This window comes from Herpailurus yagouaroundi, unplaced genomic scaffold, assembly GCF_014898765.1.
Source record: "Herpailurus yagouaroundi ecotype Mexico unplaced genomic scaffold, PumYag 141, whole genome shotgun sequence".
Taxonomy (NCBI): domain Eukaryota; kingdom Metazoa; phylum Chordata; class Mammalia; order Carnivora; family Felidae; genus Herpailurus; species Herpailurus yagouaroundi.
The window spans coordinates 63,325,292-63,350,812 of NW_024412396.1; the positions used below are offsets into that span (position 1 = coordinate 63,325,292).

At 46.7% G+C, this 25,521-nt stretch overlaps 1 protein-coding gene and 1 long non-coding RNA gene across 10 annotated transcripts in view; both read right to left on the minus strand.

The window, feature by feature from the left end:
• TTC7B (tetratricopeptide repeat domain 7B) overlaps nt 1-25,521 on the minus strand; it is a 233,233-nt gene that overhangs the window by 109,029 nt on the left and 98,683 nt on the right. For all 9 annotated transcript variants that reach the window (XM_040477997.1, XM_040477995.1, XM_040478003.1 and 6 more), the window contains 3 exons: nt 23,374-23,437; nt 18,859-18,996; nt 339-422 (listed from right to left, as the gene is read on the minus strand). In XM_040477997.1, coding sequence (XP_040333931.1) covers nt 339-422; nt 18,859-18,996; nt 23,374-23,437 — 286 coding nt within the window. The remainder of the gene's footprint in view (nt 1-338; nt 423-18,858; nt 18,997-23,373; nt 23,438-25,521) is intronic.
• Nucleotides 20,534-21,250, minus strand: LOC121032187 (uncharacterized). The gene is made up of 2 exons (XR_005791135.1): nt 20,808-21,250; nt 20,534-20,573 (listed from the first exon to the last, which is right to left on the minus strand). It is a non-coding gene; the product is annotated as an uncharacterized LOC121032187 (long non-coding RNA).

The following is a 25,521-nucleotide window of genomic DNA, read 5'->3' on the forward strand; positions in this document are numbered from 1 at the left end:
GCATTGCTAAAGACAACGGAATGATTTCCCCCTCCAGGAATATGTTTATACTTCCAAATGAGTGAAAGGGTCGCTGGGAGAACCAGCCTTAGCTTAAGTCCCGCCTTCACACGACAAAGTTACAGTGGCCAAAAAAGAGCAAATATTTCAGAATTTCTCTTCTCAGTGGCATGTCCGTGTTTGGCTCCCAAATCATGACATGTGATGACTTAGTTATAAATGACCACAGGAGAGTTTCAGATAGTTGGTGTAGACATCTACAAGGTGTGATATCACCCCCTGGAATTCCAAGACATGAAGCACTGAGATAGAGGATTACGCATCAAAGGGCAACTCACTTTTCCGGCGGCCATGAGGGACAGAGCAAACTGGTACCACAGCTGGAACTCCTCAAAGGCAAACTTCATGGCTCTTTCCAAGCACTGGTTGGAAAGAAGAATAAATGCAGACATCTGAGAACTGCCAGTGTCACAACGGGATATGTCTGAGTTTGTGTCTACACATATTAAGGTAAGTCCTACAAAATCTGCTTCCCTCGAATGCGTCAGACTTAATCCTCCACCAGACCCCTCCTGAGGAGCTCCCACAGGGTATGAGTCACTGTGCCAGAAGCCAGGACCATCCACAGTTGACTAAGTAGTTTTTCATCCAGTACAAAGAAAAAGGCACGTACATAAACAACTCAAACACAAGGCCCAGACTGATATGTGCCCCAACAATGGGCAAGTAATCACAGAATTGAGAAAGGGCATCCTGGAAAAATGCTACTTGAGCTGGGCCTTGATTAATGAGGAAGAAAAAAAATGCAGCTCTGATCTGGAAGAGGGGGGTATAAGCAGAGATGTGGAGGTGAGAGGGTATGCTTTGACTCGATGATAGCAAATGGTCCAGTAATAAAGGCAGCCCAGGGCACACAGGCAGGAATGGGCGGAATGAGGCTGTGAGGCTGGCATCGGCTGGGCCCATGTCACTGAGAGTCTGACATGGCAGCTCCTTTTCAAAGATGTTCCATCTCCCTCCTCCACCCCAGGCTTGGTGGTGCTCCTCAAGTTCATAATTGTATGTTAATATCACTGTCTTCACCTTTCCTGCCCCAGCCCAGCCACATTCCACTGTGAAAAACCATCAAGGGCAGAAATCCTGACTTTGTCACCTCAGGGCCCACCTAGGCGGGTAATCTACAATAGGCTTCACTATGCACAGAGTGATATGATCACATCAGAGCTTTAGAAGGATCATTTGGGGGGTGGGGAGAGGGATGTGTGACCAGCATGAAGATAGACCAGGAATAAGGTGGATAGAATGGTCTAGAGACTTCAGCAAAGACAGGGTAGCCAAGGAGTGGGGAGGGATGACTGGTGACGTGTAGAGGCTGAAGGAGGCCTCCAAAGTCTCTGGCTTGTATACTTGGGAGCAAACCCATGACAGAGAAGACCCTTGTGTAAACACACACATATGCGTGTGTGTGTGTGTGTGTGTGTGTGTGTGTGTGTGTGTGTGTATTTATGAGAGAGAGAAAGAAAATTTTTAGAATAAAGAGAGAATTTGGGGAAGAAATGTGTTTTATTAATGAGCTTGGTAAGGAACATGGTGAGTCTGAGGTGTCATGTGGTTACTGATGATAATTAGAGACAATCTGGGGCCTCAAGAGAAAAATCTAAAAAAAGACATACATTTGAGCTGAAAGAAATTAAAGACATAAATAAATGGAAACACATCCCATGTTTATGGATTAGAAAATTTAATATTATTAAGATGTCAGAACTATTCAAAGTGATCTGAGGATTTGACACAATCCCTGTAAAAATCCCAATGGCATTTTTTTTTTTTTTGGCAGAAATAAAAAAAAAAACCTATCCTAAAATTCATGGGATCTCTAGGGACTCAGAATAGCCAAAACAATCATAAAAAAGAACTGAGTTGGAGGACTCACACGTCCTCATTCCAAAGCTTATTACAAAGCTACAGCTATCAAAACAGTATGGTACTGGCATAAAGACAGACCCCAAAGAATTAAAAGCAGGGACCCAAACAGGTATCTGCACACCGATGTTCATAGCCGCATTATTCACAATAGCTAAAGCATGGAAGGGACCCAAGTGTCCATCAGTGGATGAACAGATAGACAAAATGTGTGAGATATAAGCATACAATGGAATATTATCCAGCCTCAGATTAAAAAGGAAGGAAATTCTGTTGCATGTGAAATAAGCCAGTCACAAAAACATAAATAACATATGATTCCACTTGTATGAGGTACTCAGAAGAGTTAAGATCACAAAGACAGAGAGCAGGATGGTGGGTGCCAGGGGCTTGGGGAGGGGGACGGGGGAGGTAGCATTTCCTGGGGACAGTTCCAGTTTTACAAGATGAAGAGATTTCCGGAGATAGATGGTGCTGATGGCTGTACAACATTGTGAATGTATTTAATGCCACTGCACTGCACGACTTTAAAATGGTTAAGCAGGTAAGACATGTATTTTACCGCAGTAAAAATAACTGGGGGAAAAGTACATTTGAGAAAACAGTTGAAGCCATCAGAAGAGGTTTTGAAGAACATCAAAGGAGTGCTCAGAGAGAGGGCAGCTCGGGCAGGACCGTGGGAAGCATCTCTACTTTGGGGCCAGGAAAGGAGACACAGACAAGTGTCAGGACGGGGACGAGGAGACGGTCAGAGTGTGGGAGGCCCAGGGGCCCCGGACCCGGCAGCAGGTGGCCGAGCTCCGGGAGCACGGTTCTGGGATGCGGTGCAGGAGGATGCCGGGCTGCGGGGGCCTAATGAGCAGAGAAATGAAGGAGGGGAGTCTGCAAATGGAAGAACAGTGACTTATCTATGCACCTATCTTTCCATGGAGACAACTTGAGACGAACAAGCGGAAGAAAGTCAGAGAAGAAACCGAGGAGATAAATTAGGTCCCCCAGGACCAGAGAGAGCCAGGTCCCTGGAATAGACGGGCCCCTGGTGGAAGGCATTCTCTTAAGGACACAGGCTCTTTAAGATCAAGAGGAGAGACCCTTACCAGCAGCTGTCCTTCCCAGCCACTGTTTCCTCTGTAAAGATGGGCTAAGGTGGGTGTAGGAGCAGGGAAACAGCATAGGGCCGGGAGTTTTTTAAAAAAGAAAAGCTTTAAACATCAACTTTACCCTGAGACAGACAGACACCAGCGTCACCTTAGAGGCTGGTGTGTGTGCAATGGCACCTGCAGCACCTGCTGCCAATTCTCTCTAGTGATGCTCTGTGGCCAGCCTGGGGCAGAGGAGAGCAACTATGGAAGTCTCAGGACTAACAGGCAGACGTTCAGGGATGGGTAGGGGGCTAGGGGCTGAGGGACAAAGGAGCCACAGAGAGGGTGACGAACGAATGGCAGGAAATAATAAAGGCGAAGTGAGGAGGTGGGAGAGGAGAGAAAAGAATTCCAGAATTGTAGGTAGTATTTACAGAGAAGGTCCCAGCAAATATTATGCTAGCTGGTTCACTGTGAAAACCTACCCCAATAAAAATATATTAAAAGGTAAAGCGATAAGCAGTTAAGAAGCACCTACTGCACACCCGGTGATGGGATAGGATGGGGATCTGCAGATACCAAGTAAGATGAATATTTGGTTCCTCATTTCGATCACACTGGCAAACTGCTTAGCCAAAATCTGGGGGGTTGGACATGTGACTTCATTCTGGATCATGTGATGTCGGCAGAGGCTGCTGGGTGAGGCCTCCGGCATGGCTCTCTAAGAGGAGGGCTTTCTGGGCTACTGCACGCTCTGCCCTCAGCCCTGGCTCTCCCTCCCACCTGGGACGCAGCCAGGAATGCCAAAGCATGAGGACAAGAGCCACTCTCTAGAATGGCTGAGCAGAAAGAGAAAGCACTGGGCCCCTGAGGCTGTGACATGCTGTGGCTGTGACTGCAGCCTCTTTCCAGACGTGTTGCTGTTGTTGTGGGGGGAGAAATTGACTCATATTTGGCTAAGTCACTGAGAGCTGGTTTTGTTGATTACATCTGGCTGCACCTCTCACTAACACAGACACTAAATGGCAGAGCTGGGATCCGAACCTGACCCCAGAGCCCCCTTAGCGGCTCTGCTATACTGATAAGAACAGGAAACCCTTAAGAAGGGCCCTTAAAAAGCCCTCACTGTGCCTTTAAGAAGCACTGTGGGAACAAAAACTAAAGCAGCCTGCTGAAAACATCAAGTAGGCAAGATGCGTGAAGGGAGACCTCATCCAGGTGTGGGGTGGTAGGAGCTGGGAAGAGGTGGGGGAGGACGGCTCTTATGGAGAGAACACCAAGCAGTGAAAAGCCAACAGTGCTTGGAAACTGAGTTGGGGGATGAGGGACGGCGGAGGAGGAGGAAACGGAAAACATGATCACACTGCAGGAATTAGGCAAAGGAGCCGGCACGTGGAGAAGGTCGCAGATGACAATCAAAAATGAGGTTTGTCCTAACAGCTCTACGGAACCAGTTCACTGCAATATGACCACTAAGTACTTAAATATGTACACAGAAACATTTAAATGTTTGAACGCTTTTCTTCCTCCTTTTGCTAAGAGGAATGATAAATATCAACTGTTTTCCCAATAAACAAAAGGAGCTCAGCAGCTGAAACAGCCTGTTCTGAATCAAAAAGCTAGATGCTATAAATAAGTGTGCATCCTTATTTTCTTTTGTGCCAAAGGCTAGCATACTCATTATACTCAGTGAAAAACACTTACTGGAGGCCTAATTGGTACAGAGCTCCATTCCATGTGCAACCAGCCATGGCACCAGGAAAATACCAGCCCTCCTAAAAAGTAGACCTGGAGAATCTTGGGGCTATGAGGGAACCTGAGAAACGTCCAGTTGAAGTCTCCAAAGGAGAGATCTCTGTCGTTTTGGCTTCCCATCACCTCAAAACACTTCTGATTTTTTTGTTACAAGAGTTGGGGATACCCGACATTTGAGGAAAGCAGCCTCTCTGTCTCCCTGTAGTAAGGCCTAAGGATGAATGAAGGACAGAAGCGATAGGAGTGGGTCACGTGGCCCAAACTCAGCCAATCAGATGCTCCTGCTGGAGCTTTGCATCTGGAGCAGGGAGGGGAGGGCCTGGGGGCCACAGTAGAAGAAGGGTTGGTGGAGGCCCTGGAAGGAAGGAACGGTGTCCTCCCAAATACCCCCCTTGCCTTCTTAATTTCTGCTCAGACCCATTCTTCAGCCTTCTGTGGATCCTGTGAGCAGCACACAGGGACGACTGCCTTTTCTGCTGGAGTGAACTAGTGAGCTTCTGCTACCTACAATCAAAGCCCTAAAGGTACAACCAATCAAATGCGTCAGGCTCTTACAAGCAAGCCCTGCCTCCTAGCCCCCAACAAGTAGTTGTACTAGTTCTGCCGGGGACCTTCCAGAATAGGGAATTCACAACCTGAACAGTAGCTGGAAGTAAAGCCAGGCACCACCACAGATGGAGCGTGTGGATTCGGGCAAGCCAATTAACCTCTCTCTATCCAGACTCCTCGTGGTAAAATGGGAAATATAATAGTAATTCATGTAGAGAGTTATCAGGAAGATTAAATTAGTTAATACACGTAAGCAATAAGAACAGTAGCTCAGATACTGGCTAGTAAGTGCTAAATAAAAGTTAGCCATTAGTTGTTGATAAAAATTTAACATTCTTTTTTAAAAAAATTTTTTTAATGTTTATTTATTTTTGGGAGAGAGAGAGAGAGCACGAGTGAGGAGGGACAGAGAGGGAGACACAGAATCTGAAGCAGGCTCCAAGCTCTGAGCTGTCAGCAGAGTCTGATGCAGGGCTCGAACTCACAAACCATGAGATCATGACCCGAGCTGAAGTCTGAGGCTTAACTGACTGAGCCACCCAGGCGCCTCTAAAAATTTAACATTCTTATATTAAGAAGCAAAACTGTATAATTCCCATCACTTTATCTAAATTTAACGAAAATCTGAATATTAAAGTTCAAATTTATAATATATCAGAAATAATTACTTTACAAAATGCTTTCTCATCTTAGAAAAGGATTCAATCTGAGATCCTTGAAAATAGCACACTTTATAGAATCAGACTAGAATATATGTTAATTATCTATTTCCTTAACAAGTGGTACGGACTGAATGTTTGTGTCCCAAATTCATACGTTGAAACCTAATCCCCAATATGATGGTGTCAGGAGGTGAGGCCTCTGGGAGGTGATTAGGTTATGAAGGTGGAATCCTCAGGAATGGGAATAATACTCTCATAAGAGAGAAGAGATCCCTTGCCCCCTCCACCGTGTGAGGACACAGCAAGAAGCCCGCAGTCTGCAACCCAGAAGTGTCGGCCCTCGCCAGACATCAAATCTGTTAGAGCTACGACCTTGGACTTCCAGCCTCCAGAACTGTAAAAAATAACTGCTTACTGTTTATAAGCCACCCAGTCTGTGGAATTTTGTTACAGCAGCCTGAATAGACTACAACAACGAGCCTTACTATAGGATACTGACTCTGTAGCCGGGAGCTAGTCTCATTGCTTTACAAGAAGTGCCTCATGGCTCGTCCTCACAACCCTCCAAGGACAAGCCGGCACTATGACGGTCCTCCCTGGAGCACAGACATGCCAGGTCGCAGTGAGCTGGTGGAAGAGGCAGGACCTGAATCCGGAAGGTCTGGTTCCAGAGTCAGAGCCCTTAACCACAACACTCCCCTGCCTCTGCGACTTTAATTACAGACAGGCCAGCCACACTTATCAGCCCCACTCTTGCCGCATAAAGCAAAGGATAGCTAAAATAAAAGGCCCCCCAAAATGCCACATGCTCACCTGAACTGTTCTGGAGATTCAGCAATATTTTTTACTGCTAATGGGGCCCTCGCTCCCGTGGCCTCTTTGGGATCCCCGAGGCTTCAAAGCACGGAGGCCTTTCCGGCTTGCGGAATTTTCAAGAAACCTCCCAGACCCCGTGATATCCACCAGCACCACAGTCAAGCAAAGGTGCTCAGTTCGTGTCCTTCAGGCATGTCCCCTCCACTGTGGCATCCTTCATGGGCCCCTCCCGCTTTGGACCTCCCTCCCATAATGAAACCGGTTTCCTAAAGTTAGTCCAGGTGTGTCACAGAATTAGGAAATACAAGCCAACAACGACAAAGTAGCCCTTCGCCCCCAATTCTGAGGGGTTTGAGCTCCGGCATCACAGCTGAGGGCTCTTGTCCTCCCGAGGCTCTTGGCATCTTATATACGGTGATGGCACGCTGTCTCTGAGAAAGTGCCTAGACAGCTCCAGATGCTTGTGAAAGCTTGAGGCCAAGCATACCTCTTGGGTATATAGCATGTCCTCCCCGTGGTCCCCTAAACACGGGGATTATATAGCCCCGAAGCAGCTCAAGTCAACATACCTCGACAACGAACGGAAGCCCTCTCCCAAAGGATGCATCTGAATAAAAAGGCACTTGAGTCATCTCTGAAGGCATTTGCTATCCATGGCTTCCGCTCCTTAGGTGAGGTGTTTGCTCACCCCGGTTCTACCTGACTACCCTTTTTAAACACCCCCTAATCATATCTGTATAGGGCGAAGTAAACATTTCCCAGTTTTAATGGACCGAGGGAGATGGCAATCCATACGTGCTGTAAAATAAAGTCGGACAAAATAAGAACATTCATATTTCAATAACGGTTCCAGTCTAAAAGACGTGGGTGTTTGTGTGCCAGGGGCACGTGAGAGGCCGCTTCAGTCCCCAGGCCCGGCGGGGGCCGGCGGCCGGAAGGGGAGAGGAGACCGTGAGGCCGAGAGAGAGAGAAGTCACGTGCTGAAGGCCAGCCCTGGGGCCAGCTGCCCAGGCTTCATCCAAACTCCCTACTCACCAGCCGCGGGTTGTCATGGGGTTAAGTGGAGAAATACTTGGAAGAGTGGCCGCCACAGAGCCAACGCTATAAACGCATTGCTGTTGATGGTGCTTTGATGAAATGAGGAAAAGTAGCAGACGCTGAGGGGCTCGGGTCTGATCTGAAGGGGGCACGAAGGGGAGGCCGAGGGCCCTGTAGATGGCGCGGGGGTGCCGGTAGATGGCGAAGGAAGAGGGGAAGGGGAGAGATGCCAGCCAGATGCCAGCCCTTTCCCACGTGTGGTATTGGGTCGAGAGGTGGCAGCGTGGCCGGGGCAGAGGGACGTGGGGCAGATGATGCCTGGGCCACACACCCCAGGCGGCAGGTGACATCTCCAGATCGCCTCCTTTGCAAGAAAAGAAGGGGGATTTGGGAGTAGCATTACGTCTACCAGGAAAGGCAGGTCCATTCGCTGTAATCACACCTCTGCCAGCTCGCTACACCCCAGGTCATGTTCATTTAATACCGCGAATATTTTGTAGAGCAATAATTAGACTCTAAACGGCATCCTAATCATTTGAGCGGTAGTCAAAATGCCACTTGCGAAAATGTCGCTTCCCTTTGGGAGCAAGGGCTCGCCCTTTCCAGTCTATTTTGGCTCTACATAAACCAGCCAGCCCTGAGGGGGCTCCAGGAATGAGAAGCTCTTCTGGCCCAGGCAAGGGATGTAGCGATCACCTTCCTAGTACCCAAAGCCCAACTACACGAACTGGGTGTGTGGCAGTGACAGCAGGACAATGCCACGAGCAAGGAAAAGCCAAAGCCTATTTTTGGAATTCAAGAGTGAGATCCAGCAGCCAAAACCCATGGGGGAGGGGACAGGAATAAAATAATCAGATACCCCTCAGCTTTACCCTGGAGATTATGTCTCAAATCCATCAGCATTAAAATAGAATAACACACCGAGCTGTCTTCATTATTCACCGTCGTGAACAGGTTGGCCATATCCTAACTAAAAGTTCTTGTAACACAGATCCTCCAGTGGTTTAGGAGAATTTTCTTTTCTACATCATATATACTTAATGAGTTCGTTGATAAATGTAATCCTTTGCAGCTGTGTAAAATTGTAGTTTTTTGTTTGAACTTTAACGTGGCGTATGGGTAATATTTCACCTCTTTACTTTTAACAATGAGAAACTATCTAAGCAATTTACACATCTTGGACCAATATCTTAGACCCACAGAACGACATCATCAGAGAGCATGTTGGGACCCTGGAGACTGCCCAGCCCTATTCTTACTTTACAGATGTGGCAACTAAGACCCAGAGAGAAAACAGGGCCTGCCCAGGGTCACATAGGGGCAGATCTGAAATTAGAGCTTTGACACTCAGTTCCGAGCCCCTATTTCTATATTAACTAAAAATAAGAGTACAAATTACAGATCTACTCTACGAGAGTCTGAGTCCAGGAGAAGCTTCTAAAAGTCATGCTTCTGGGACTCTCAGCTACCAATAAAAGTTCCCCCACCCAGGTTGTGAGGAAATAGATGAGGTCCGTCAAGTCTCACTCAAGTTTTCCCCTCAGAAATGAGAAATAAAACAGAGTGAACCCCACATCTGTGCCCCCATCCCATTTATCTTTTTGCTTTCAAACACCAGTACCGCTCCAAGCTGAGGAGTCTCAAACCTTTATTGTTCAGACAAGTGCTTAAACCAAAGGGTACCACTGCTTCTGGCCACGGCGGGAGGAATAGAGAGCAGGCTGGTTTCCAAAGGTTACCGACTTCATTGTAGACTTTGAACGCTGGACACCATCCTCTGGCACGCTCCCTGCTCAACTCTATGAAGTGACTTGATCAAGTTTGCCTTGCGAGTAAAGGGTCTCCAGGGTCCTAATCAAAAACGATTCCATCTGCCGCTGCACTCATGTAGCTGTTATTCTTGCAAAATGAATCACTAAATTCAAGAAACGGGCGTCCTGTTCACCTACCTCCTCCTCAACTCCTTCTAGCCTTGGGTCTTCATCTGTTTTCAGTCCACCCGCCCTGGATGGGGGTGCCGGGTGTTTGCCCTTCGACCACGGCTGCCGCTTCACCCATGCAAGGGCTGGGGGAGGGAAGTGAGGAGTCAAGGTAACAGCAGACCAGGGGAGTGTCACACACGAAACAGATGCTCAGCGAATGCTTGAAGGAAGGAATAAACCTGGGTCAAGTGGCGACCCACTCTTCCAGATATGCTTTTAGGAGGCCACCCAAACAAGGAAGCACTTGGGAAGAGTACGGTAAAGTGCCAAGAACCTGGAGCTGGCGTCACGTTAGGAAGGGCTACCGTAGTATGGCCTGTGAGCCAAACCACACCTGCTGCCTGTTGGCATAGAGTCCAAAAGCTAGGAGTCCTTTGTAGACGAACATTTGCCATCAATTTGATGAGCAGAAATACCAACTTTGAACCCAAATTAAGTGAAATGTCATCCTCCAAAATAATCCCGTTCTTCTCATTAGTGGACCTGTATCACAGGAAGTTGTATTCATTGTTACAGTTGGAATGTAATCAATAAAAATTCTGTGGAAATTTGTTTCCTTTCTCGTCATACCTACATAATATCCTTGATTTTGCCTCTTGGTCCTCAAAGCCTAAAATATTTAGTGTCTGGCTCTTTATAGAAACGTTTGCCAACCCCCAAACTAAAGGCACGGGGCATTTTAGGCTGGAGGAAAGAAGACGGCATAACAGCTGCCTGTCACTGAGGCAGAACCGAACTTGCTCTATTGTTCCAAAGAGACAGAACAGATGCAAGTTATAGGAGACAAACTTCAGATCCATCCTTTCTACTAACCAGAGAGAAATGGAATGGTACATATCACATACCAAGAGCTGTGCTATTTTATACCTATTGTCTCACCAAGTTTTATGACGGTCTTTGAGGTGGGAGTCCAGAATGGCTAACTCTTTCCAAAATCACAAGCTAGGAAAGTGTAGTGCCAGGATTTGAACTCAGATATGCTTGGACTCCAAGGCTGAGTTTTCCCACTGTACAACGAAAGACCCTACCAAAGCTCAAGCATTATCTGCCAGGGTAATTACAGAGGGGATTTTACTTGAGAAAGCACATGATCACCACCACCAATAAGAACAGCAACACACACTTTGCATATACTATCCCATCAATCCTTACAATAACCCTCAGAGGTAGGTCCTATCATTACCTGTATTTTCCACGTAAGGGGACTGGTGTAGAGAGGTAAAGGAATCTGCCTACGTTCATAATCAGCATATAAAGTAGCAGAATTGAGATTCAAACTAAGATCTGATATCAAAACATGAGATATTGTCAGGAGGGCAACACTTTCCAGATGACCTACAGAGTCAACACAATCTCTATGAAAACTCTAACAGGGCTTTTTTGCAGAAATGGAAAAGCCAATCTTCAAATTCATGTGGACTTGCACGGGGCCCTGAATAGGCAAAACGATCTTGAAAAAGAGCAAAGCTGGAGGACTCAAACTTCTTGATTTCCAAGCTTGCAAAGCTACAGTAATCAAACCAGTGTGGTACGGATATAAGAATAAACATATAGACCAATGGAACAGAACTGAGATCCCAGAAAGAAACCCACACATCCATGGCCAGCTGGTTTTCCACCAGGGTGCCCAGTCCATTCAATGGGGGAAAGAACAGTCTCTCAACAAATGTTTTTAGGACAACTGGGTTTCCACATGCAAAGAATGAAGTTGGATCCCTCCCTGTATACAAAAGTTAACTCAAAATGGATCAACATTCTAAAAGTAAGAGCAAAGACCATAAAATCCTTACAGGAAACATAGGAGTAAATCATGACCTTGGATTTGACAATGGATTCTTAGCTATGACACCCAATGCATGAACAGCAAAAGAAAAAAATAGACACAGTAGATGTCATCAGCATGAAAAGCTTTTGTGCATCAAAGGACATTATCAAGAAAATGGAGAGACAGCCTACAGAATGGGAGAAAATATTTGCAAATCATTATCTGTTAAGGGTTTATTATGCACAATAAAGAAAGAATTCCCACAACTCTACAACGAAAAGACAAAAACCCAAGTTTAAAATGGGCAAAGGTCAGGGGCACCTGGGTGGCTCAGTCGGTTAGGTGTCTGACTTCGGCTCAGGTCATGATCTCATGCCTCGTGAGTTCAAGCCCTGTGCTGACAGCTCAGAGCCTGGAGCCTGCTTCGGATTCTGTCTCCCTCTCTCCCTGCCCCTCCCCCGCTCACACTGTGTCTCTTTCTCTCTGTCTCAAAAATAAATAAAAACATTAAAAAAAATTTTTTTAAATGGACAAAGGTCTTGAATAGATATTTCTCCAGACAAGACACACATAAGGCCCCAAAACACATGAAAAGATATTCAACAGCATTAGTCATTTGGAAAATGCAAATCAAACCCACAATGAAATACCATTTCACAACTACTAAGATGGCTACGAGAAAACAAAACAAAGCAAAAATAACAAGTGTTGGTGAGAATGTGGAGAACTTGGAACCCTTGTGCCTTGCCACTGGGAATGTCAAACGGTGCAGCTGCTGTGGCAAATAGTTTGGTAGTTCTTCAAAAAGTTAAACAATTACCGTATGAGCCAGCAATTCCACTCTTGTATATATGACTTTACAGAACTGAAACCAGGAACTCCAATATGTGTTTGCCAGTGTTCCCTGCAGCATTATTCACAGCAGTCAAAAGGTGGAAACACTGAACACGTCCACCGATAGATGAATGGATAAATAAAATGTGGCGTATACATACAAAGGAATATTCTCCAGACAAAAAAAGGAATGAAGTCTGATACATGCGATCAGACGTGTTACACAACAGAGTGGAATCTTGAAAACATTAGGCGAGGTAAAATAAGCCAGACATAAAAAACAAGGATGGCATGGTTCCCTTTACATGATGCAAACTCATAGAGACAGAAAGTAGATCGGAGGTTAGCAGGTTATGGGGGGTGGGGAGGAAGAAATAGGGAGTTACTGTTCAATGGGTAAAGACCTTCTGTTTGGAGTGATGGACGATTTGGAAATAGTCATGAAGGCTGTACAATATCGTGAATGCAATTAACTCACTGAATTGTATACCTTAAAAAGGTTAAAATGGCACATTAAAATTTATTGAGGGTCATAAAAACAGAGCAATGATACTTAATTCAAAAACGTTTCCATAATGGTGGACATGGAGGTGCCAGGGGCCATGTCAGGAGGTGAGATTCTTTGGGGCAGGCCTGTCACACAAACGTGACATAGCCGATCCCTGCTGGGTGACCCCCAGAGCTGGACCAGAGTGGGGATCTGTAGGTGCTCTGGCCCATGCTGGGCCCAGCTCTTCCTCTGTTACCTATTTCCCAGCTAAATGACCTTCACTCTTTGGACTCACCTGGGAAGATATACTCACTGCATATCCAGGGAAAGTTTATCTTGAAAATCAAAGAAAAGGGAGCAGGACGAGAACGTCCATTGGCTTTGAGTTTATTCAGCAAGTTTCTACTGAACACCTACCATGCACTAAACATTCTGCCTTGATCTCTCAGAAGGCCACGCCTCTAGTGGTCAGGCCACACTGATGCCTCCTAGCGAGCTGGGCACCTAGGTCAAGGCTGGGCTTCTGTAGCCCAAGTGGGGCCGCACGAAACACCAAACTCTGATATAAACTGACAAATGGTAGGCCTGTTCCGCAGACTTAGACATTCAAGTGTCTTTCACATGCTCCCTGATTAAATGAGTGTTTGGGTTAGGAATGTGTAAATGTCCCTTTGGTACAAGCACTAGCCAGACAGTTCTACCCACAGAACTATAATGTTGTTGAGATTTACCAGAAACGAATTGGGAGTTCAAAAGGAAAGACAAAAATACCACTTCTGTCTTTAAAGCTGCCGTCTCTATGTAGAGGGGACACGTACACCCTTCCCAAAAGGACCCCCTAACATTCTGTCAAGAGGGAGCCATTAATAGTCAAATTCAAGAAACAAACCTACTTCGCAGTTTGGGTTCATTCTGAAAAAAACAGAGGAAGCGGGGCTTGTTGCTTTACTTTTAATAGCACGGGTTGTCATGCCAACTAGTGCTCCTGTTTAAATTGAAGGGGAAGAAAGAAGTGTTCCTTCCTACACAAACCTTTCAGCGGGGCTCACAATTAGTCTTCTAAAAACACGAAAACTCATGGCGCCGGAGATACGGTAAACACCATGCTTATATTTAAGCCTGTCACAACGAGGATGTGGGAAACCTCTGGTTTGTACTGCCTTTACACAAGGCTCCTGCCCGGTGATCTGGCTGTGCGCTGCCCTGAAAGAGAGCAAGGCATTCCGTGGGCACACACACAGAGGCGGCCGATCTCGAGACGGGAGGGCAGCCTTCCATCTTGAAGGAACACAACTGAAGAGAGAGACAGAGACAAACACAGTTTTCTGGTCAAGGTGGCTCTGCTCCCCGCGAAGGCACCGTTCCTAAAAGGCTGGGTCCGCACAGTGCTGCACAACACCCAAAGGTGCCAGTGATGCGGGGAGGGAAGGGGAAGGCGCACCAGGTGCTGCGGCAGAGGGACCCCCTCGGTGCAGGGGTGCCGAGGGGCCCGGGGCAGCGGCAGAAGGACGGTTGTTGGCTTCTGCTCATGCAAGGTCCCAGCTGGCATAAAGGAAAGTCTGCTCAGTGTTGCTACGGCAAGCAGGACCTGCTCACAGACCAGCCGCGGTGGGGCACGGCCGGATCCCATCAGCGAAGGGCATAAGCAGTCTGTCCCAAGATGTCGGGGGTTCCCAACCCAGCCCCGTGCCCGTCTGGTGTCCTCTCCTCCCGCTCCTCAGTGAGAGCGAGCCCTTGTCTCCCACGTCCTCAGGCCTCACGCCCTCACACCCTCACAGTCCTGAGGATGAAGGTGTCTCTCTGCTCTGAGACTTTAATTCCTAGCAGTCCTTGAAGAGCCAATTCAGGAACCAGCGTTCCTCCTCTCGCACTGGCCCCCCACCTACAAACACTGCGGCAGCCTACCCGGTCTGTCCACCTGTGGTGAGCATGCCCTGGGCTAACCAGTCTTCTCTAATCAGTGTCCTTTTGTGTATTTCTATTTAATTTCCCTAATTAGTTTCTGGAAGTTTCTGGAAGCCAAAAGGCCTTTCTCTGTACACTTTGTTGCTTCCCCTGTGCCTGGAAACCCCCGAGCATACGGTGGTGGGGACAGCACAGAAGCACACAGCGGCCGCGTAATAAGCTCCAGTGCTGGGTTCTGTTCTGAGTACCTTATGTGGTTTGGCAAATAAGCCTCACAATAGAGGCTGAGAGAGGTGTGATTATTAGCCCCATTTTGCAGAAGGAAAAACCGAGGCATATGAGGTCAATGACTTGCCAGGATCGCACAACTGGTAACTGGCAGACCCAGGACCCAAACCCAAGCTCTCTGACACGAGGGCCTGGGCCTGGGCCACACTTGGTTGCTGCCCTGGGTTTGGGGGTTGAGAAGACAAAGACGGGGTGGGGAGCCAATGGAGGGGAGAAAAATGAGTGGGAATATCTATAGCAAACACATACGATACTATCCCATTCCTTGAAACTTACGTAAATGTACATGCACTTATTCACAAAGAGATACATGAAAAAGTGGTCTCTATGATGTCAATGGGTAGTCAGCTGTCTCAGGAGGGCGGGGCTTTAAGTGCCTTTTATTTCCTTTTCCATATTTGTCTGTTCAGTTTGATTTTCAAGGAGTCTGCAAGGTGCTGCAGACTGCAAAAATGATCACCGATGAAGTCAATTTCATCATGGGAGGAAAAGGGAAACAAAACAAAAGAAAAAGAGGGAGGGATGGGACAAGCCATCACGTGTTTCTGATCGGAAGGGTGGCATGCCACACCTGTGACTTAGATCACCTCGGGGACAATGCAGGAGGTGAAGACAGACATACTATTCTACCGCGATGAATGACAGCAACGACAATCCCCAACTCTCATGGGGCCCAAAGAAGTAGTACAGGAAGTTGAAAATCCAGCTGCCCCCACAGCAGCACGGCTCACCACAGTCAAATGGCCATCAACAGATGAACGGATGAACAGGTTGTGGTATAATCTACATGATGGACTGTTATTCGACCATAAAAAGGAACGACATACTGACAGGCTACAGTGTGGGTGACCGTGAAATCATTATGTTGAGTGAGAGAAGCCAGACTCAAAAGGTCACTTACTAGATGATTTTATTAATAGGAAATACCCAAAATAGGTAAATCCATAGAGTCAGGAAGCAGGTTAGTAGCTGGCGGGGACTGGGGAGAGGGGGGAGGGGGGACACTTGCTTCCTGGGGATGAGGTTTCCTTTTAGGGTGCTGAAAATGTTTTGGGATTTGATAGAGGTGATGCCTGCACAGCACGGGGAATGCACGGAACGCCACTGAATCGTGCACGTTTAAAATGGTTTAAGTTTATGTTACGTGAATTTATCTCAATTAAAAGACAGTCCAATTAGCTTTTAACCTAAAGCCCCAATAAAATGGAAGGGCAAATGAGAAGAAAAAAAAAGAAAAAAGAAAGAAAGTCCCAGCAAATGAAGGAAGCAGGACACTCCACGGAAGATGTGGCCTGGGGCCAGAGGAGAGAGGGTCCCTGCTCAGCCAAGCGTGGACCTTCCGTAACTGAGCACTGAGGTGCCACCGTCTCCAGATACCGGGAGCTTTCACCTTTCTCCTACGACACCTCCTGTTCTAGCTAAAAGATATGAGACAACATGGTCATCAAATATTTGCTGCGGGAAGCTCCAACTGCAAAATCAAGTAGAAACAGCAAGAAAGGTTGAAGCCACGTATTCAAATGCTTTGCAACTGGAAGCGGACCCTGCGGGGAGCCCTCCCCAGCATCAGCCATACCAGATGGCAACTGCCCGCTGCTTGGCTGCCTCCCCCAAGACTGGGAGCCACTCACGGGCAGGGACCATGCCTCGTGCAAGGCTGTGTCCCGGCCTTTATCACAGTCCCTGGCTCAGAACAGGGGAATGCATATACCTGTGTTAAAGAAATGAATGTCCTCCATTTTATATATCTTATCACTTGACTTCTATATATATTTTTAAAGTTTTTATTTTCATTTATTTGAGAGAGAGTGCACAAACACATGCAAGCGGGGGGGGAGAAGGGAGGGGGGGGAGAGAGAGAGAGAGAGAGAGAGAGAGAGAATCCCAAGCAGGCTCCACGCTCAGCACGAGACTGGCACAGGGCTCCATCTCATGAACTGTGAGCTCATGACCTGAGCCAAAATCAAAGGTGGGACACTGAACCCACTAAGCCACCCAGGCGCCCCTGATTTATATTTTTAATAGATAAAACACAGCCATGGGATAAAATCCAAAGGCCTCCAAGGAATGTAACGGTGGTAAATTTCCCTTTCTCCTACCCTTGTGCTCCCTCACCTACGAGGCAACCTCTGACGCTGTCCCCATCACTTTAAACGTGACCAGGGCAGTGAAATTCTGAATTGCAAAAGCTCCGGCAACCAGACCGCCCAGTGACTCGGGCGTCAGGTCATCACCACAAGATGGAAGCCACATGTGATACCAAGATGAAAGTCATCGGAGTGCAAACAAGGTCCCAGTATTCCGTGCTGGGAGGAGGCACATGCCAGGCTTGCAGAGGAACGCTGCTAAGGTGACAGCCGTCCCCCTAGAGTCATTCATGGCATGTCGAGAAGTCCGTGGGCAGGGGCCAGCCAGCCACCTCCAGTTCCTCACACCTGATTCTGACGCTGGCGCATTTCAAGCTGAGGCAAGGCCACGTGGCCACATGATGGGACGAAAGCAGACACACAAACCGCAATCACGCTCGGACCCAGAGAGATGCTTTAGCGGTTTGTCTAGAGGAAAAACGTTCACCTTAAAAGAACTCAACGGAGAGCTGGGTGGCACTGTCCCCACGGACAGGCTCCACGGTGGACACGGCAGATGGGAACTCAGCCGGCCAGGAGGAGAGGGGCCGGGGAAATCAAAGCACCCACGGTGGCAAAGAATCTGGGCAGCGTCCCCAGGGGCATACCGTGTGCGACAGGAACATCTGGACACACTGAGCCCCGGCCTGTGAGGGGCTTTTTTTGAAGACTGAGTAACCATTGCCCTGTATAGTCACCAAACCGAAGCCTAAAAAAAGACCCGGGCCGCGCAGGCTCATCTGTTCTCCAAGGCTCCTGCCTAATGTGGCGAAGCACCGGCGAGAGGGTGAGCCGGGTGCTTATCTGATTTCAGCCAATCTGTTACTGTATTTCATTCCCTGTCCTCGTGCCCAGAGGCTGTTGCAATGTGTATAAATTTAGAAAGAAAAAGATAAATAACATGGAAAAGTCCATTTTAACAAAATGAGTTGTTTTCTTTCTTTTCTTTCTTTCTTCTTACTCCACTAAAGAAAGGACAAAATGATCGTGTTACTTATTTAGCCCTTACCGTGGCGGAATTTGGTATTCTGGGCAGCAGCTCAATAATGCATGACCGCAGCCCAAGATTAACTAGCTTCTTCTGAAATTGTAAAATAGTCAAGCTTCCATCCCAAATATTTTTTAGAAGCTGAAGGAACAAAATGACAGTACCTCGCCCAAGATCTGTAATCAACTAGAGCGTCTTCTGATCGAGCCAAAATCTCTGAACGAAGACTGTGCTTATCGACACGAATGTCTATGCCAGCTCACTGACCACACACGGCGGTGCCATTTTGCCCCAGGAGTTATGCGTCGATGCTTTAAATAAGGTAAAACCTTCATAAGGACATTAGTATCACGGATGGGAGGTTTGGGGTTACGGTAGAAATTACCCTCAAAGAGAAACTGCTTGAGAAATGCTTGCCTTCCCTCACACGCAAATTCACAGCCAGGGGGTTTATGGACCAAGGTAGGAAGTCGCCACCAGTGGATTCTACGAGCTAATCATTTAGCCCAATTCCCACTCCCCAGAGTTAAGTGATGGGCCCAAGGTCACGTGGCTGCCGTGGCAGAGGGGTCAGGACCAGGTCTCACAGCCCTTCCCCGGGCTTATTCTGCTGGCACCACTCCTCACCGGAAAGTACCAGACTCAAGCGCTATACCTCCGACAGCATCTCGTACTGGCCTCTCCTCCCAAGGGCAATGGTCAGCAAATCATAGACCACAGATGCGCTCTGCAAGCTGATGAGGCGGTCACTCTTGTGCTCGGGTATCCGGCTCAGCACAGCATCCCGGTTGGCCTGAAAACAACGCAGAAGAGAGAAGCAGATGGTGAGCCAGGCCCTGCACACCGCCAGTGTTCGGGGCAGAGAAGCCATCTAGGCCCTCCTGCCCCTAACAGCTTGCCGAGGGCCTGGAGACAGGGGAAGGAACGAGTACGGGGCTTGTCACCTTGGGCTGTTTATTCAAATTCCCCAGAGCGCTGCAGCACATGGTACGGGGTGTTATCCAAACACGAAGGCCCGGAGGTGTGGTTCTAGAGGACTCTTGGTACCTGTCAGCAGGCATTTGAGGGAAGCTTTGGGGGCTGATGGGGAGCAGGGTGGTTTCTCCTGGGCTCGGGCTCACAGCCAGGCTTGCTGTAGACACAGCCAGTGCTCGGGGGCAGCAGAATGACCCATCAGGTACGGCCCTGCTGTGCCTTGCCTGTAGGTCCTGCTTCTGCTCTACATTAAAGAGCAGGGGGGAAATCCCCAGTTCCATGTTCCCATCGTCAAAGGGTGCCATTACATTGTGTCTGCCAGTCCTGCGGAGACGTGCGGTCCTTTTCCTGTGTCACTAAAGCAACATTCAAATCCCTATATGGCACCTTCCCTGGAACAGACTACAAAGACTAATGCAATCTTGTTTAGGGAAGCACAAAACAGCTGTATCAGAGAAACCAAGAAGCCAACAGATTTTTGTCTTAAAAGATATTACCGAGGACTCAAGAGATCACCTTGCCTATTTTCCATCGCCGCTGCTTGGCACAGAAATACAGCAGGCACATTCAAACTTATTAATCTCATCGATCTAGAAATCAAATGCTCTTTACGACAACTTGTTTCCGTTACTTCCGAAATTTAATTTCTCTACAGATTCTCCACACATATCCCATGTATCAGGGACGCTACCTACTCTAACCATTTTCTTTTTTCTCCCTAATAGGGAGCCGGAATCAACTAAGTTAGATTTTGCCTGTCTTTGTTCCCCCTGCTAGTTAACAGAAGTCTCCAGATCTATCCACCTCTAGGAGGACAGAAGGGGCCCGTTGGTTTTTCCTGTGAAGGGGTGCCTGAGATACCAGGGTCGCTTGTCCAGGCCGGCTGATGATCATCTCCCTGCCTGACATTTAGATGGCCGCGCGCACACCTTCTCTCTCACAAACGAGGCAAAATGCTTTCTCTGCGTGTGAGTCCAAGGCACTCACTTTTAGCCACGCATCAGTACTTACTCACTCGAAAACTCCTTGCTCTTAAATGTCAAAGACAAATAAGAATACATAAGACAGGCCACTTCCTACAAAGTGAGTCATCTCTTATGGATACAAGCCTGCTTTTGAAGATTTCATTCTAAGGTTTTCTTGTTAGGAGTGTCTTTGAGCCAAGAAAAGAAACCCTGAGGGAAATAGGAGGGCCTCCTGTAAGGGGTCTCATTTTATTTACTTGCCATAAATGTTCCATACTGAGACCAATGCGTGGAAGAGAACAAAACAAAGCAAAACAAAGCAAAATACTACTTAGGGGATATTTTCAAGTTATGCCAAGCACACTTTTTTTTTTTTTTTTTTTTTTTTTTAATTCTTAGAGAAAATCTATTGACGTCTTTTGATTAAAACCTCAATACATCCAGGGCGCCTGGGTGGTGCAGTCGGTTAAGCGTCCGACTTCAGCCAGGTCACGATCTCGCGGTCCGTGAGTTCGAGCCCCGTGTCAGGCTCTGGGCTGATGGCTCGGAGCCTGGAGCCTGTTTCCGATTCTGTGTCTCCCTCTCTCTCTGCCCCTCCCCCGTTCATGCTCTGTCTCTCTCTGTCCCAAAAATAAATAAAAACGTTGAAAAAAAAATTTAAAACCTCAATACATCCACAGATAATAAATACCGCAGAACACCGTGTCGGTGGTAATTGTGGAAATGTAGTTCTGATGACCCCTTTCTCCTGGGGAAACTTCATTTGACACTTTCTTGCAGGTGGAGAGACTATGGATAAATTGACTTTTCTAAGTTAAAGTCAGAACCAACGAAGATACAGTTTTCTCAGATACCAAAAAAAAACCACAGCAATTCTCAACTAGTTCTGAAATTGAGCACATGAAACTTTCTGTCTAACAGCTGAAAAATCAAGAAGTCAAGGAACATGAAAAAAGGCTTGCAAAGGCAACTTAACTGAGACTTCTACCTACATAATTACGGAATAATTTACAGGGAGAGCACAGTCATTTTGGTTGGAAACCCAGACCTCCATATTTACTGATGATGTCATTGGATTTCACCATCCTCTGAAGAGAGTTTCCAGAAATTCAATACCACAGAGCCAAATCGGACTGTCTCAAAGGGATCTCAATTTTGAGTATTATTAGTTTCTATCATTTCAATTAAGGAGCAGGAAAGTTGGAGACATCATTCCCAAGACATCTCCACTTAGAGCAAGCATTTCAGAGATGTGCCTGTGTTTTCCAGACTCTAAACTGGAACACACAACCTGACCACAGAACACCATATTTTCAATCAGAATTGCCCAAGAAATCTAAAATGTGTGGTCGCCACTCTTTCAGAACTTTTACAACGTCACCATCCCAATCTGCCCAAATGAAACTAATTGCTAGGTTGTGGAGAGCCCCGCCTAGAAGGAGGGCACGAGAGCCAGGAGGCCAACTCGAGCTGGCCCCCACCAAAGAACTGATGACGAAGCACGGAGAGACCGGCTCATTCGCAAAACAGTTCCCGAATGCCACAGAGTGCCAGCCTGTTCACATATATGCTTTCCCTGACTGTGCCAAGGCAGAGTAGAGAATGTAAATGACACCGTTCTAAGTTACCAGCTGACAGTCAAGGAAAGATGAGTCAAGGGGGCAACCTGTTTCCTTCAGAGGAAGTAAGGCCAATGACGTCAAAGAGGTTCCAAATAAAAAGCAGTGGTAACTCAAGCAGTCTTGCTCCTGTAAACATCTCTGGGCCATTTCACAGAACAAGGAAACCCAAAGCTTGAAATTAAGGCAAGGATGCTAGCCTCCCTGACTAATCCCAGCCTCTTCCAATCCCTCCTTCGCTCAGCATACAGCCTTCTTCTTGTGTTCCATTTCTAAATCTTCTTCGGCTGAGCGCATTTCATGGCTCCATTTAAACTGCACACTTGGGGAAGAAGGAAACTACCTTCTCTCGCTTCAGTTTCGATTCCTTTTCTTCCACCTTCTCCACCTGCCTGTCTGGTGAGGAGGGAGATATGAGAGGATGCAGCCTAATCTGGAAAGAGCAACAGACCACTGTGGGATGCATCCGTTTTGCCTGCTCTGGTCCTCATCTACAGAATGAGTGAATGGGTGGGAGGACATCTAGGTCCTTCCAAGTTCCAGGAGCCTCGCCATTCTGCTCAGGTGCTTAGCACACACCATTTAGGTGCTAACGTACTAACTACTATAACACAGATTGCTTCTCAGAGTTTCAAGCCAGGCGGTCATGCCTAGTGATATGCAGAGTAGAAACCCAATAAATGGTGAGTAATGAAACACTAGATGTAAACTTTGATATTCTGGCCAGACATTACGAAAACATTTCAAAGGAATCTGATGGCCTGGCAAAAACTCCCGCACGACAGCAGAGCAGGTAACAGGAGCGAGCTCTCACGGCCAGGGACTCTGCAATGCCCAGGGAGCGGGCGGGAGACCTGTCCAAGGAGCTGAGTCTGCTCCATTGGGCCCCTGCTTTAAAAACCAGAGGTTCGGGGCACCTGGGTGGCTCAGTCGGTGAAGCGTCCGACTTCAGCTCAGGTCACGATCTCACGGTTCATGAGTTCAAGCCCTGTGTCAGGCTCTGTGCTGACAGGGCAGAGCCTTCAGATTCTGTCTGTCTGTCTGTCTGTCTGTCTCTCTCTCTCTGTCTCAGTCCCTCCCCCGCTTGTGCTCTGTCTTTCTCTCTCAAAAATAAATAAAACATTTTTAAAAATTAAAAGAAAAAAAAACAGAGGTTCGCATACACCACAAGTTATTTATCCCTGAACTCTCCCTCCCACCCAGGCAAGTTGAGAAGGCTCAAAAAGGTTACCCTCTGGGGGCTTCCTTCCCTTTTTAGGGTTACTTTGATGGTCTTTTTAGCCGCAGTTTTCTGATACACAACTGTGCTAGTGTTCCATCAATACTCACCAGGTGGGCAAATAAATGAACTCAGATGCCTGTTACCTACTAGGGCAGAGAAGTCCCATGCCCCAAGCTGACTTTAACCTACAGGGGACATTTCTAACCATTCCAAGAATTAAGAAACATCCCTCTTTTCAAACCCCCGTTGTTTTTCCCCCCACCCAGCTATCCCCTCTAGAAAGTATTCTTCTCCAAAGAAAAACAGCCACTGTACCGATGGAGTCACCATATCACAAACAGGACTGTAGGAAGAGGGGAAAGAAAAATGTAAAAACACATTCTACTTACCATTGATTCACTGATCAGCAGTAACAACAGGGCTTCTTCAGTATTTTCTTGAGGGCAAAAAATGCTGTGTAAAGAAAATCAAATGTTATACATGGCACTTTCAAAATAATATAATGAACGGAACTGATTATTAAAAGCTTTTAGATTTTTTATATAGAATCCACACAAAAAAATACTGTACATCAGGACACTTGAAAATACTGTATCATCTGGACAGTATCATCTGGACACTTGAATTAATTTGCTTATTTCTATGGTAATCTATGGAAGTTTTAACTATATTTTAACTATGCATTTTAACAGCAGGCAGCAGAGTGAAGTAAAGCTGTAAAAACCACATTAAAAGCCCAAATAACATATATGCCAATTACAGAGGCAGAAATTTGCTACAAACTGACATTACCTCCATGATAAAGTTCTCTCTTAAACCCATTATGGGGTATCGATTACAGGCATTTTACTAAGCAGGTGTCTGCTTACCTATTTCTTGCTAACTGCCGTATCTTATATTGTCCATTAGATGAAATAAGAGATTGGAAGCAATTTTAGAGTTTGAATCATTTCTAGAATACTGTAAGAATTTGGCGAGCCACCTTAGTTAAACACACATGTTCGTTACAGGGTGGCCCGCAAGAGCTAGCTGTCTTATTAATCTGTTTTATGGAAGTTGGCTGAGCTATATAACATCTTGGATTGAAAGAAAAAGCTTTTAAGCTCAATGTTGCTCCTCGAGATTAGAGAACAAAAAAACCCAAACATACCCCCAATCTCCATTCTTTATAGCCTATAGCCTTGCGCTTTGAGCATTTTTAAAGACTTGTAGCATTTTTTCCCTCTGTTCTAAAAGCTCTAGAATCCTTTGAGTAGAATTGGAAGTGTTATCACCAACTGAGCCAAACTCGACTGTTTCACGGAAAGGAAGGAGAGTGCAATAAAAATGAACTTGGTTAAAAACACACAAACAAGGGGCCCCTGGGTGGCTCAGTCGGTTAAGCGTCCGACTTTGGCTCAGGTCATGATCTCACGGTTTGTGAGTTCGAGACTTGTGTCAGGCTCTGTGCTGACAGCTCGGAGCCTGGAGCCTGCTTTGGATTCTGTCTGTCTGTCTGTCTGTCTCTCTCTTTCTGCCCCGCCCCCACTTGTGCTCTGTTTCTCTCTCTCTCTCTCTCTCTCAAAAATAAATAAAGCATAAAAAAATTTTTTTAAACAAACAACTGCCCCCCCCCAAAACAAAACAAAACAAAACAAATCTCTTGGACGTTTTGGAGACGATTACAAAAGAATAAATCTTCCTAGTGATAACATCACAATCATTTCAGAGATGGGATGACTCCCCCACCAAAACGATGAAAAAAATGTCTTCCACATCATTATAGATCCTTGTTTTCTCTGAAGCGCTGGCAACTTTTGTATGGCGACAAAGGACCGTGAAGAGCAAGACAGAAAAAGCACAGGGCCTGGTTCTCTTTTTACAACTCTGACGTCCCTAGAGGTAAGGAAACCACCTGTGGATGGTTCCCGTTGCTCTTGTGGGCTAAAATTTTACGAAAAGGCTGGCCTGTAAATGATGAGCAAGATTCTGGGATTTGCAGTGAATTTCCTAAAGGAGGTAGCTTGAGGTGAGCTGGGTTTTTCAGAGATGGAACTCTTCTTTCTCCTTAAATTCAGAAATAGAGCCTACAGAATTTGAATGAAGAGTGTTCGTGTGTGTGTGTGTGTGTGTCCACCCAGCAATCATTTCCTGATATTCTGGCTCCAGCTTACATACAACTGGGACCTTACAAATAAAGCAGTAGCATTAACCTTTTTTTCTCATGGCTAGCCAGTTCTGCATTGTCCAGACTAATTGAAAAGAAGAGAGAGCCCATGCTAATTGTGACTTAACACCAGCCAATTCAGTCCATGGATAATCCCTAAATTCCATTTGAGCCATCCAGCCTGCTTAAATGCTAAGTTGTGTTATTTTTACCAGAGCTGCTAACAAGTAACACATTAACTGATTCTAATTCCACTTCCTCTACCCTTCCTTTCGAGGCAGGCGAGATGGGTACTCAGGAGCACTGCAAAGCTCTCAGGGCTGGCAGGAGGAAATGGGGGGTGAGAGAAGGAGGAAGGTAGTTTTAAGGGACAGGTTGAAAAACTATATAT